Here is a 14225-nt window from a genome sequence, read left to right on the forward strand (position 1 = left end):
CCCTGCTCTGCTGTCCGCAGCCGTAAATACCGTGCTTCCCCGGTGTCGCTGGAGAGAATCATAGAATCACAGAAAGTTTTGGGTCGGAAGGGACCCCCAGAGGTCATCTAGCCCAACCCCCCCGCAGCGAGCAGGGACATCACTAACTGGATCAGGGTGCTCAGAGCCCTGTCCACCCTGGGCTTGAATGTTTCCAGTGATGGGGCCTCCACCACCTCTCTGGGCAACCCGTTCCAGTGTTTCACCACCCTCATTGTAAAGAATTTCTTCCTTATATCCAGCCTAAACCTACCCTGTTTTAGTTTAAAACCATTACCCCTCATCCTGTCACTGCTGTCTCTGCTAAAAAGATTGTCCCCATCTTTCCCATAGGCTCCCTTTAAGTACTGAAAGGCTGCAATCAGGTCTCCCCGCCGGGCAGAGCTCCACCTGCATCCAGGACAGAGGGAGATCCCAGAATCCCAGCATGGCAGGGGTTGGCAGGGACCTCTGGGGTCACCCAGCCCAACCCCCTGCCCAAGCAGGGTCACCCAGAGCAGGCTGCACAGCACCGCGGCCAGGCGGGGCTGGAATATCTCCAGAGAAGGAGACTCCACAGCCTCCCTGGGCAGCCTGGGCCAGGGCTCCGGCACCCTCAGAGGGAAGAAGTTCTTCCTCATCTTCAGCTGGAGCTTCCTCTGCTTCAGTTTGTGCCCGTTGCCCCTTGTCCTGAGGCTGGGCACCACTGGAAAGAGTCTGGCCCCGTCCTCCTGACCCCCACCCTGCAGATATTTATGGGCATTTCGAAGGTCCCCTCTCAGCCTTCTCTTCTCCAGGCTGAACAAGCCCAGCTCCCTCAGCCTCTCCTCCTAGGAGAGGTGCTCCAGGCCTTGGATCATTTTTGTAGCCCCCCTTTGGCCCCGCTCCAACAGCTCCATGTCCTTCTTGTGCTGAGGGCTCCAGAGCTGGACGCAGTGCTCCAGGTGAGGTCTCACCAGGTCCTGCGTGGCTGCGGGTCAGGAGCCCGAGGCGGATGCTCGGCGCGAGGCTGGTGGCTTTGCTTGGCAGAGCACCCTGCCCGCCGAGCCACCCCGGCGTGCTCCCTGCGCCCGGAGCCGCGTGGCCCAGCCGCCAAACCCTGCGGCATCCTTCCCAGGGGTGCTCCAGCCTCTGGTTACCCAGGAAACTGCTGGCAAATGCCGGAGCCGGTGGCCGGGAGGGCAGGGAGCCGTGAGTCACCTTCCTCGCCGCCGAGCCGGTGTTTACCGAGCTGGTGGCGGGAGGAGATGCCAGCAGGTCCCTGTTCCAGCATGCCAGTCTCCCAGCTTCGGGTGCTGCAGCCCAGGAGCGAAGAGGGCGTTTGCTTTGTTAATTAATTCAGATTAATCTTGCGTGCTATGGGGGGAGATGGGCTGGGGGGCTGGAGCTGGGTTTCTTACGCTCGGCGTGGGGCTGCCCGGCCGGACCTGGGGCAGAGAGCAGGAAAAATAAAGAGAAAGCTGGCAGGAGCGAGCCGAGGCGGGGAGGCACCGGCGGCGGGAAGGGGAAGTCGCATCGTCTGGCCACGGTCCGGGAGGAGGTTGGTGGCCACCATGGGGACCATGCCGGGCGCCCCGGGGCAGCCTCCGCTGCAGCCGGCTCCGCCGCGTTGGGCGGTAGCTGCCGACGGGCCGCAGGCTGTGGCACGCCAGGGAGCGAGCTGAGCCCTGCCGGGAGCCCTCGCCGCTCGGCAGCCTGGCCCCTGCGGGACGTGGGCCCCGGGGACGCGGGCTGGCCGGGGAACGGAGCTGGGCGAGCACGTCGGGGCGGACCCCGGGCGCTTGGGTGCCGACGGCGAGGGTGTCAATGGTGGGTTTGGGCGGTGGGTGAGGTTCTCGGCCGCTTGCTGGTGAGCAGGGCTGGCTCTGTCATGCATCGGTGTGCACCCAGCCAGGGAGCAGCCGATGTTTCCTGCTCAGTCTCTTGTTCCTCCTCTCTCTGCCAGGCTTCGTGAACTCGCACCAATGGCCGGCAGGTCCGTAGCCAGCTAGGACGCAGCCGCTCCATGGCGCCTTCTCCCCCCGGCATCAGCTTGTAGGAACTTCTCGCCGGGAATTTGGCTCCGCTCGAGCCACCGCCGAGGATGCCGACGGCCAACGGCCCGCCGGTGCCGCTGGGCAGCCTCCAGCAGCGGCTGGAGCTGTGCCTGGTCTGCTCCAAGTGCAGCGTGAAGGAGGACGAGATCACGTACCAGCTGCGAGAGGTGGAGCACAAGTGCATGCACGAGATCCTCCTGGCCCGCTGCCGCGGCCGCCGGAGCACGGCTTGGAGGAAGGTGTCCAGGCGGCCGGGCTTCCCCAACCCGGCCCGCTACGCCGTCTGCAGGTACTACGTGGTGGGGCTGGGCTGCACCAAGCACAAGAGCCAGTGCACCTTTGCCTGGAGCCCGGAGGAGGCCATGGTGTGGAACTTCGAGAGGGAGCAGCAGCTGGAGCGGCGCTGGCTGAAGGCGGCCGTGCTGCAGGCGCAGCTCGGGGGTCGCCCGGCCGCTGCCCCCCGCTCCGCCGCCGCCGAGATCGCCAGCGAGTTCGGGGGCCGGTTCCAGGAGATCTGCAAGCGTTGCTTCTTCGGCTGCCCCCAGCGCGTCTCGGCGGGGCGGCTCTGCGAGTCCCACCGGAGCTGGGACCCGCTCCTGGTGCACGTGGTGTCGGACAGCCGGAGGAAGAAGCAGTACACGGCCATCCGGCCGTGCCCCAAGTCCCTGCCCACCCTCAGCTACTGCAGGTTCGTCTCCAGGGGCCAGGCCTGCAAGCACGGCCCGCAGCGCTGCCAGTACGCGCACAGCGACGTCGAGATGGCCGTCTGGGAGGCCGAGCGGGAGCACGGCTTGGTTCGCTGCGACCTGCTGCCGGCCGCGGGGACCGGCAGCACCAACGGCGAGCCGGCAGCGCCCGCGCCGGTGCACTTCTACTGCCGGCTCTGCCTGGTGACCTTCAGCTCGCAGGAGAGCTTCGAGAGCCACTGCTCCTCCGTCGAGCACGTGCAGATGCTCTCGGCAGACACCTCCGTCCAGTGGGTCCACCGCACGCCGCCGCTCGGGGTGACCAAGTTCTCGCTGTGCAGCAGGTAAGGTGTCCACCCGGTGCTGTGGGGAAGGGGGCTGGGGTGGCTGGCGGCTCCCCGCGGACCCCCGTGCCACCAGGCGTGGGTGGCCCCTGGGACACCTCTCTCCGGTCACCTTTCGCAGACCGGAGGTGTGCGAAATGGGGAGCAGCTGCACCAAGGCTCATTCCGCCGAGGAGCTGCAGGAGTGGATCCAGAGGATGAAGGTTGCTGTGAGGAAGAAGAAGCAAGCCCTGAAGGAAGGGCTCTTGTCCTACCAGGACCGGCTCATCGCCGAGTATCAGACGTGCTCCAACGAGGTGTTGATTGTGAGTCTCGCGCGGCAGGGTGGGAGCGTGTTTGTCCTCCAGAGCTTGGCCCGTCACGAGAAGCCTTTTGCAGGAGAGCTTGGGAACACAGGCCAGCGCTCCCCTGTCTAAGGGTGACGCAGAAAGGGATGTGGCATCCCCGTTCCCTCACCCCTTTTGAGACGGCAACCCAAGAGCCTGCTCAGGGTACCCAACCGCGTCGCTCTGCCAGGGGTCCTTCCCTTCCCTTCCCGAGGCTGCTGAGCAGTGGTGGGGGAGGGCTGAGCGTGAGGATTTACTGATGATCCCAGAATCCCAGCATGGCAGGGGTTGGCAGGGACCTCTGGGGTCACCCAGCCCAACCCCCTGCCCAAGCAGGGTCACCCAGAGCAGGGGGCACAGCACCGCTGCCAGGCGGGGCTGGAATATCTCCAGAGAAGGAGACTCCACAGCCTCCCTGGGCAGCCTGGGCCAGGGCTCCGGCACCCTCAGAGGGAAGAAGTTCTTCCTCGGGTTCAGCTGGAGCTTCCTCTGCTTCAGTTTGTGCCCGTTGCCCCTTGTCCTGTCGCTGGGCACCACTGGAAAGAGTCTGGCCCCGTCCTCCTGACCCCCACCCTGCAGATATTTATAAGCATTTATAAGGTCCCCTCTCAGCCTTCTCTTCTCCAGGCTGAACAAGCCCAGCTCCCTCAGCCTCTCCTTGTAGCAGAGATGCTCCCGTCCCCTCCTCATCCTCGTAGCCCTCCGCTGGACTCTCTCCAGCAGCTCCTCATCTTTCTTGAACTGGGGAGCCCAGCACTGGACCCAGCACTGCAGATGGGGCCTCCCCAGGGCAGAGCAGAGGGGGAGGAGAACCTCCCTCGCCCTGCTGTCCACACTCCTCCTCATGCACCCCAGGATCCCATTGCCCTTCTGGGCACCCAGGACACGCTGCTGGCTCATGGTCAGCTTGTCACCCACCAGCACACCCAGGTCCCTCTCCGCAGAGCTGCTCTCCAGCAGGTCAGCCCCAGCCTGTGCTGGTGCCTGGGGTTGTTCCTCCCCAGAACCCCTCCTCTCCGGAGGACGTAGCGTGAAGGCGCAGGAGGAAGGTGGCCCCGGGGAGGGCTCTGCGGTGCATCCCTGGGGTGTTGCCTTCAGCCCCGCTCCTCTCGTGCCTCCCCCACAGATGGCTGAGGACGTCGATGGCGTCAGAGTGGTGTGCGAGCAGCCCCTGCACGTGCAGTCGGAGGACAGGAGGATGAAATACCGGTGGAATTTCAGGGTCCACTCCCAGGTGAGGCCAGCTCTGCGTGGCAGGAGGCTGCGAGCCGCTGGCAGCACCAGCAGCTGACCACAGCCCTTCTCCTCTGGGGTTTTTTGCTTGTTTTTTTTTTTTAATTACCATTTCTGCGAGGGGCAGAAGGATAGGGATTTGGGGGTGTCTGAACAGGTATTTGGGAGCAGCTCGGGGTGGTGCGTGAGCTGGGGCCGTGCGGGAGAGGTGCAGCCACCGTGTCTCCTGTCTCATCTCGTGGGGTGGGGCTGGGGTGGACCTGGCTGCTCTCAGCACCTCCCATGCATCATCACAGATAACCAGGTTCAGCTGCTTTCCTGCCTGGGATTTTCCTAGAATCATTCAGGTTGGAAAAGACCTCTAAGATCACCAAGTCCAACCATCAGCCCATCGCCACCATGCCTGCTAAACCACGTCCCGCAGTGCCACATCCATGTGTCTTTTGAACCCCTCCAAGGATTGTCCTCTCCAGCAGAGGAGATTTCCCATTTACAGCAGACTGAATAAAACTATAGTTTTTGCTATAAAACTGAAGCCTGAGGTTCTTTAAGACCTTAAAATAATTGCTGTGGGGTTGCACAAGGAGCAAGCCCCTTGAAGGAGATGTTCAAGTGCGCTGTAGGTCTGGCACGGCGTTCAGTTCCTGGAGCAGCTTTTGGTGGGAGCTGCTGGTGGGAGGACTTCATCAGCCGCCGGGCTCTTCCCGTGGGCTGCCCTCACCATGTCCCTGTCTTCTTCTCAACCGGCAGATGCGTCTGCAGCACGTGGCACTGCTGAAGCGGGAACCCGGAGTCAACTTCTACCTCTCGGGGAATGGGCTTTCCCGGGGCCTCCACTACGTCCGGGGGGAGCATGTGGCCACCCTGCCCTCCTCCCCCGGCACCGCGCTGGTGGAGGTCTGCATGGAGTGCTGCACGCTCGGCGTCTTCGAGCAGTGGGTGGTGTTCGACTTCGGCAGACGCCCCGTCCTCATGCAGAAGATCAAGGTGAAGGTGGGCCGGCGGGAGGCCCCCCAGCACGTCCCCGGCAGCAGGGAGGACAGCCGCCCCGTCAACTTCATGCGGTGGGATAGAGGTAACCGGATCATCGTTCCCAGCGTGCCAAGGACCAGTGAAGATGTGGCGCTGCTGGCCAAGTACAAACCTCCTGCTCTGGCCCTGGACTACCAGCGCGAGGGCGGTGCGACCGTTCCCATCACCCGACTCAACTACCGTGAGAGGATGCACAGCTTCCTCTTCCACGAAGAAGAAGCCGAACAGGCGCTGATTGCCAAGTAAGTGCCAGGCGTGGATCCAGAGGGGTTCCTCCTCGCTGGGGACCACAGGCCCGTTGCTAACCCTTGGGGCCATGCTGCTGCTGAAGTTTCCGTCTCTTCTGGGTTGGGTCCTGGGGCACCTTCCTGGAAAAATGGAAACCTGCTGAGAAAGATGGCATGCTGGGTCGTGATAGGAGGGGAAGGGCTGGGTCTTCTTCTGCGCCGTGGATTAGCTAGAAGCACAGTTCGTGTCTCTGTGTGCTCTGGGGGCTGGCAGACCCTCTCCAGGTGTTGGTGGCAATCCCCTCTCTGCAGCGCAGAGGACGGGTGCGGATGAGCCCGTTCTCTGCTGCTCATTCGGGTGTTTCCTCCTTCCAGACTCAACCTGCGGGCCCTCATCTCGCTGACCCCCATGCTGCAAAGCCTCTCCGTGGGGATGAAGTTTGCCCTCTCTGGTGAGCTGTTTGCTGAAGTGCCTACCCCTTACAACCTCTCGCCGGACACGGACGAGGGATATCTGCTGAGCAGGTCTGTGCCCACTGCTTTCCTGGCACTTGACCCACCCATAGACACTCGGGTTTACGAGGTTGGTGTGGAGCATAAAGCCACCACGGAGAAGACCATCTGGCTACAGATACCAAAGAGATGCTGCTCAGAGCTGAACTTCAAGCCAAACACCTCCCACAAGGTGGAGATCCAGTTCCAAATTGACCAGCTGCTGTTCCGGCAGTGGCACCAGGCTGTGGACCGCCTGTTGGATGAGAAGCTGGTCCTACCAGATGTTGCCGGTTGCTCTGTCCCCTGCTCTCTTGGGTCACCTCAGAGAGGCAATAGCAAGCAGAAACTAGCCATCTCCTTCATCACGGGCCAAGCAACCAGCAGCCGGCAGGTCCCACCTCTTCTCATCTACGGGCCTTTCGGCACAGGGAAGACATTCACCTTGGCCATGGCCACCATGGAGATCCTCCGGCAGCCCAACACGCGGGTGCTGATCTGCACTCACACGAACAGGTTAGCAGAGGGTGAGGGAAGAGGGAACCAGAGTCACGGACTGAGTCCCCGCGCTGGTCCATCGCTTGCCTGATGGGATGAGCGGGAGCCAGGGTGTACGAGACGGAGCTGAGCTGGCCTTTTCTTAGTATGCATTTCAAGTACTTGTTTAAATAAATTAATTTCCATTTAGAGTGTCTTGAACTGCTCAAGGACTTCCTGCTAGGAAGAAGCCTGGCATGGGTGGAAGCCTTCGTGGAAGAGGCAGCGTATTCCTGCCTCATTGTAAAACGGGGATGGGGTTTGAGAGACGGTTGTTGCTAGTGGAAGGAGTAGAAAGCCATTGCCTGATCTTGCTGGGGTGATATTGTGCTCTGCTTGCCCTTGAAGGCCCTTGTGCTCTGTGCACGTGCCAGTTTTTTCGCTTTTCCAGAGGAAGAGGAAATGCAGATCTGGTCCGACTGCCGTTGACTCTGCCTGCAGAGAAACCAGGCCAGGACTGTTAAAATTAGAGCAGTTACGCTGAAAAGAGTGTCCACATCCCATCCCGCAGGCTGTTACTGCCTTAGTTTTTAATGTATAATAGATGGGTGACTGCTAATCTTAGCCTGTTTCAGGCTGGCTGGTTGCACTGAAGCTTCTTCTGCGGCTCTGGTGTCACCCGCCCGGGCTGGGGCTGGTCAGCTGTCAGAGCAGAGGTCTGCGTGACCTGGCCCTGGAGAAGCAGGGACTCAGATTTTGTTGGGCGCATTGCATTTTTCCACGTGAGCATCGAGAGATGCCCTAGTCTCAAGTACCGACTCCTCAAAATAGGCTTGGAATTGGTGGCTGCGTAAACACCGGCTTCTTTGCGCGTATGTGAAGATCTCCTGTGGTATGTGCGTTGCCAGCCAAAGCTGGGGGAGGTTTTGGGTGCGTGTTGGTGAAGGATCAGGTAGCGCATTGGGGTGATGGTCACAGCGTTGGGAACGGCACTTCCAATTCCTTGATAGTTTCCCCTGTTGTTCCCCTCCAGTGCTGCTGACATCTACATCCGGGAGTATTTCCATCACTACGTGACCAGCGGGCATCCCTGGGCTGTTCCCTTGAGGATTATATCCACCGACCGTCCCATCAACATGACGGACCCCATCACTCAGATGTACTGCTGCCTCTCGCCCGACCAGCGCTCCTTCCGGCACCCCACGCAGGCGGAGATCGACAGGCACCACATCATTATTACCACCTCCATGTTATCCAAGAACTTGAAGGTTGCCCCGGGCTACTTCACCCACATCATGATCGACGAGGCTGCTCAGATGCTGGAGTGCGAAGCTTTGGTTCCGCTCTCCTACGCCACTTTTGAGACCCGGATTGTCCTCGCTGGTGACCACATGCAGATAACCCCAAAGCTGTTCTGTGTTGGGGATGGGCAATCTGCTGATCACACCCTGCTAAACCGACTCTTTCAGTTTTACCAGAAGGAGAGGCATGAAGTGGCCATGAAGAGCAGGATCATCTTCAACGAGAATTATCGTTCCACTGCAGGCATAATTGAGTTTGTCTCCAAGCACTTCTACATTGGCAAAGGCAATGCTATCCAAGCCAGCGGGAACATCCCAGCCCATCCCGAGATCTACCCACTCATGTTCTGCCACGTGTCCGGCGTGGCTGAAAGGGATATGTCCATGATTTCTTGGCACAACACCTCCGAGATCATACAAGTGGTTGAGAAAGTGAAGGAGATACATCAGAGGTGGCCAGATGAGTGGGGTGTCCGAGATCTGAAGAGGATCTGTGTGGTCTCCCATGGGATGCAGGTGTGTAGGAGAACCACGTGTTCCCCACCCGAAGGGGCTATGCGGGCACTGCTGGCTGCTCGCTGAACACTCCCTCGTAAAAGCTGGACGCTGTTTGTGATAAACCAGTCTCTGTGCTAGTAAAAACAGGGAATCCGGGGTCTTGCATGCCACCGGTGTTTTTCTGAGGAGCCCTCCATGTGGGCATTACGTCATGGGTGGTCGGAGCACAGATGCCTCGCGGTGGGATGGTTTAGCTGAAGATTTCTTTCAGCATCCTCTAGGCAGGTTAGCTACAGGACAGACTGGGAGCACTGGTTGAAGTCGGCCCAGGACAGGTGGCTGCTGTCAAGTAACTGTCTTGGGGAACCTGCGGCTGAGAAGGGTGAGGGACCTTGGTGTTGGGGGCCGTTTCTGAGCTGAAACCATATTCAGTTGTGCCTATTGCCTTCTTACCAGGTTTCTGCAACAAGGCAAGAGCTGAGGAAGAAGCATCTACAAGACGTGGTAGTAGAAAACTACGAAAACTTGCCAGGTTTGTGTTTTGCGCGATAGTCAGTCACTCCTGGCTGCGTGCCGAGGTCTTGCGTGTGCTAGGGAGAGCGTTCCCGCTCACGCTGGTGGACAGGAGAGTTCACTGCAGCTGCAGCCACTGCGTAATGAGCAGGGGGAAGAGGTACTGGGTCTTTAGCAGAGGTCTTCCTGGCATCTTAACCTTGTCCTGCTTGCTAAAATGCAAAATACTGGCTGATCTCATGGCAAAATGCTGATTTCCATCCCCTGCTGGTTGGTATTTCTTCGATCTCGTCTTTTCCTTGGCAAATAAGATTTCACACTGAATTAGGTCTGCACCCAGCTGTCAGCTCGTTTCAGATACGTGGTCGCTGCTTTGTAGGAGGGTGAAAACCCTGCAAGCGCGATCCCAGGGACTTGAGCGTGTGTGAATCGCATCAAGCCCCAGGTACCGGCGGGGGAGGCTCGTAACGGCAGGGAATTGAAACCAGGGTGGCCTGCGGGTGCCAGTCGCAGCAAAAATCGCAGAACAGCTCACTAAAGGAGGAGCCTGCTGCTCTGGGTGACGAGAGAGGGATAGGGCTGGTTTTGTCCTCAAGTTTATGACTCATCCGTGGTTTTATTTATTTATTTTTTTAATTGTGCAGCTGGGACTCCTCATGGTGAGAATAACTGACCCCTGGGGTGTGTCTGTGATCTCCACACCCTTTCTTTGCAGTCTTTTCCCGGCTCTGAAATCACCAGGGTTCCTCTTGCTGTTTGTCATTTGTTGTGTGATCGGCAGAGCTGTCCTTCAGGGGAGAAGGGGTTCTTGCGAACGGTCGCAGCTCTTGTTCCTGCACGACCCTTGGTTCCCCGAGGAATTTGGGATTCACGGAAAACTCTACCCGTGTTCACGAGGAGTGGCTGGCGGGGGCTGCTCCACGGGTGCTCATGGCTGCACTGTCCCGGTGCCCTGCCCTTCTCCTGTCTCCACGCTGCCCTGCCCTCCCTGGTGCGTGGGTGCTGGTGGCCTCGTAATGTCCATCCTGGGTCATGCCTGGAGGCCCTCACGATCCCAAAGAGCTGCTTTATCGCATCAGTTGAATCCCGTGACTCAGCCAAGTGGGGTTACATCAGCCCATGGCCACGGAGTGCAGCGTAGATGGGCAGAGCGTTGGGTGACAGCCAGACAGGGTCTTCCCTGTTGGGTTCCCGTGAGTGACTTCTCCTTTGTCCCCTCCGGTGCAGGGCGGGAGTTCCGGGTCATCATCATCAGCACAGTTCACACCAGCGAGAGCCTGCGCGTCTCTGCCTCCCACCACCTCGAGTTCTTCAACGAAGCCAGGGTGCTCAACACCATCATGACCCGGGCTCAGTCACTGGTTGTTGCAGTGGGGGATGCCGTGGCCTTGTGCTCCCACGGGCAGTGCAGCAAGGTATGGAAGCGCTTCATCCAGCAGTGCATCGAGAAGGGGAGCGTCTTCCCGGAGAACCTGACGATGGCCCAGATCAAACAGGCTGCATGCGACAAGGAGAGCTGGAGCAGGAGGAGCCCGGAAGGCGATGAGGAGGACAGCGACACGGATTCCTGGAGCTCTGAGGCTGAGAGCGTGAATCCTGATGATCCCATCCTGCAGGAGCTCTTAGATGAGAGCAAGAACGTGCTGGTGACGGTGTCCGAAGAAGGGCTGCTGAACGTGAAGTCTGGGGCTTCAAGCCTGTGGGAAGGCAGGCAGGAATACGTCAGCTTCTCTCCTCAGATGATGCAGGAGTATCTGCACATGCACCCCAAAATGTACAAGAGGTGTGAGCTGATCAAAGAAGGGTTCGACCGAGCTTCTGCGTTCACCCTCAATGACTCCCCTGCCGTGAGCATTCAGATCAAGGGCAGGGTTCACTGCGGGACGGCCTTCACCGGGGACGAGGTCCTCGTGGAAATCCTGCAGAGCAGCACGGCTGACAGCGGCAGCCACCGCCCTCAGGGGAAGGTGGTGGGCATCTTAAAGCGCGCCGAGAAAGAACGAACCTTTATCTGCATGATGGATGAATTCGATCCCCGGGTGATGATACCCATCGATCCCACTGTCACCAAAATATTTGTCCCAGGGCTGAAAGAGAAACCCAACGTCATTCCTATCCGCAGGCTTGTCAATGGGAAGTACAGAGTGGTCAGCTGCGAGAAGATCAGCCAGGAAACAAGGAGATGCCAGTTCTTCTGCGTCCAGGTTATCTCCTGGCGGGAAGGGTTTTACTACCCTTTGGGGATAGTAACGGAGATTTTGCAAGCAGCATTGACTTTGGAAGAAGGCTTAAAGATCCTCAGCTTGGAGTATGGTTTGGAGAAGAAATACCCAGCTGCTGTCACCAAGGAGTCAGCCAAATACACCTCCAGCATCAAACTAAAGCTCCCCAAGGAAAACCTGAAGGACTGTCGGAGTTACCTCACCTTCACTGTCGACCCCCAAGGTGCCAGGGATTTGGATGACGCTGTCAGCGTTAGGGATCTGGGGCGTCACTACGAGATTGGGATCCACATTGCAGACGTGGCTGGTCTCATTCCCAAAGGCAGCGCCTTGGACCTGGAAGCAAAGCAGCGGGGTGTCACCTACTACGCTCCCAACCAGGAGCCGCTGTGCATGTTCCCACCCCACATTAGCCAAGACGTCTGCAGCCTCCTGCCGCAGAAAGATCGTCGGGTGATCTCCTTGTTTGTCACCGTAGAGAAGGAGACTGATGAGATGCTAAAGGGAGTCTTCACCATCTCTGTGATCTGCTCGGACAGGCAGCTGTCCTACGAAGAGGCAGAGCTCTGCATTAAGGACCACTACAGGGGAGCGGCAGGGGCCCTGTGCTTCGATACCCTGGAGGACTGCATAGCTGTGGCTTATCACTTCTCCAGGATCCATCGGAAGTTTCGGCTGCAGGAGGACTGTTTCTATGACCAGCTGGATGAGGAAAGCTCCCCAGGTAACAGGGGGTCCCACCAGATGATAGAGGAGTTAATGATCATGTTCAACAGTTTCGTGGCCGAGTTCCTCACCAACCACGAGGACACCAGAAATGTCACTCCGCTCCGGTGTCAGTGCGAGCCAAGCCCTCAACAGTTATCACTCATGAAGAACAAATACAGCCACATCCTTCCTTTGTCCATCCACCTCTCACACCACCTGGGAGAGGTGCCTGCTGGCCAAGACTCCTCTAAAAACCTGGAGTTCAGCCTCCTGGCCCCCATCTGGAAGCACCTGCAGTCGGCCGCTGATGTCCGTGACTTCCACAAGATGCTAGACCTTGTCGTTACTGATGACATCCACCCGAAGCTGGCCCCCGTGGCCCTGGAGTTCAGGAGACTGCTCAGCCGCTCCTATTTCTGTCGCTCCAACTCCACTGTCCAGTCGAAAGCGGGCCATTACTCCCTGCACGTCGACTCGTACACCTGGGCTTCCTCTCCCATCCGCCGGTACGTGGATGTCGTGGTCCAGCGGCAGCTTCATTCCGTGCTCCGCAAGAAGCCCATCGTCTATTCTTTGGATGACATTGAGCTTCTCTGCCATGACTTCAACAGGAAGAATTCCCAGGCGGGGCTGTATGAGAAGAGAGCCCGCTGCCTGCAGATGGCCACCCAGCTGAAGAGCCAAGTCCTGCAGAAGGTTGCCTTCGTAGTGGATGTGGAAGAGATGAACAAGTATTTTAAAGCCCTGTTTCCACTGAACAAAGAGAGTCTTCCAGATCCCCAGATAATTAACTACAGGTCTCTTCAGCTGGTGGAGCAGCCCATGTTCATCCAGCAGCGGAGCAGCATGAGGCTGACGTGGAAGAGGAGGATGTACTCCGTGGAGACGAAGATGGAGCACTGCCTGCGGGAAGGACCTCTCCGTGACTGCAGCGTCACCCTCTTCGGCACCCAGACTTGGCAAGACGTGCTCACGGCCATCAGGAGCGAGAAGTTTGAGGCCGCTGCCTCCCTTCTTCAGAACAGCAAGGAGCTGTACCGGCGGCACGTGGGCTGGGTGAGGAAGAGCCCGTGCTCGCACTACATGGAGCTCTCCCTGGAGCTGAGCGCTGGCGACACGCTGCAGTTCCAGCTCACCACGGACGTCTACCGGGGCTTCCTGGTGCCCTTTGTGCAGCTGTGGTGCGTGACGCCGGGTTTCGACATCTGCCTGCAGCACACAGAAAAGCCTATCGATTGCTTCTCTGCCTACGCCACCCTGCCGTCCAAGGACAAGTACAAGCAAGCAGCAGACTACAAGAAGGTGTGGATGCCGATGAGCGCCATGGAGTCTGCTTTGTGTGCGGTGGCCGAAAACGAGTCGATTGTCCTCCATGATGTCAAAATAACCTGGGCGGAGCAAAGGACAAGCAAAGGACAGCTGCAAGGGAGCTTCCTCCTAACCAAAAGATTTTCGGAGGACTGCTCTGTTGAAGTGGACTTCAGCCACTGTTATTTGTGCATTCGCTTAGGTGGGCTGAAGCTTGGGAGCCTTCAAAGCGATGAGGAATGCCTTAGCCACGGCCTCCAGAATCTGACTCTTAACAAGGGCAGGTCAGAAAGCAAACTTGTGGTGGATCCAGATACCTACACCTGGGTGGCTCACGGCGTCACCGAAGAGTTCAGCAACAACGAGAAGTCAGACAGGACTAACGAGCAGACTGTGAACTTTTACGTCCACTATATGTCCATGGAGAACATCCCCGTGGAAATCTTGCAGGCCTCCGCCAGGTTCACGGTGGAGCTCATACCGAAGATGCTGCCAGACATGTGAGTGCGCTTAGCGGTCGTGATCTGGTGAACCTGTGCTTGCAGAGCACCAGCTTCCCATGGGACTCCTCAGCTGCACCCAGCCGGGCTTTGCTCGCTGACCCTGAGAAGTCCGCCTTTGCCCAGCTCCCGCTGGCCGTGCTGTTGGTGTGTGGTGGGGGTGGTGGCGTTTCTCAGATCTGCTCTCCAGACGGCCTCTCGCTCTTCTGCTTGGCCTTGGCAGCGGGGAGGCGGGGGAAGGTGCCGTGCTGAAATTTCCCCGGGCATCTGTTCCTTACGTTACTGCCTTGCTGCGAGGTGTGAC

The 14225-nt window shown here is 58.9% G+C and overlaps 1 protein-coding gene across 1 annotated transcript in view; it reads left to right on the forward strand.

The window, feature by feature from the left end:
- Positions 1-14225, forward strand: part of HELZ2 (helicase with zinc finger 2) — a 31347-nt gene that overhangs the window by 6418 nt on the left and 10704 nt on the right. Inside the window, exons 2-9 of the mRNA XM_075438505.1 lie at positions 1964-3084; positions 3206-3389; positions 4537-4644; positions 5394-5917; positions 6278-6910; positions 7905-8688; positions 9127-9202; positions 10411-13921. Of these exons, the coding sequence (XP_075294620.1) occupies positions 2102-3084; positions 3206-3389; positions 4537-4644; positions 5394-5917; positions 6278-6910; positions 7905-8688; positions 9127-9202; positions 10411-13921 (6803 nt within the window). The 5' untranslated portion in view covers positions 1964-2101. The remainder of the gene's footprint in view (positions 1-1963; positions 3085-3205; positions 3390-4536; positions 4645-5393; positions 5918-6277; positions 6911-7904; positions 8689-9126; positions 9203-10410; positions 13922-14225) is intronic.

Source organism: Opisthocomus hoazin, chromosome 18 (assembly GCF_030867145.1).
Source record: "Opisthocomus hoazin isolate bOpiHoa1 chromosome 18, bOpiHoa1.hap1, whole genome shotgun sequence".
In the NCBI taxonomy this organism is placed as follows: domain Eukaryota; kingdom Metazoa; phylum Chordata; class Aves; order Opisthocomiformes; family Opisthocomidae; genus Opisthocomus; species Opisthocomus hoazin.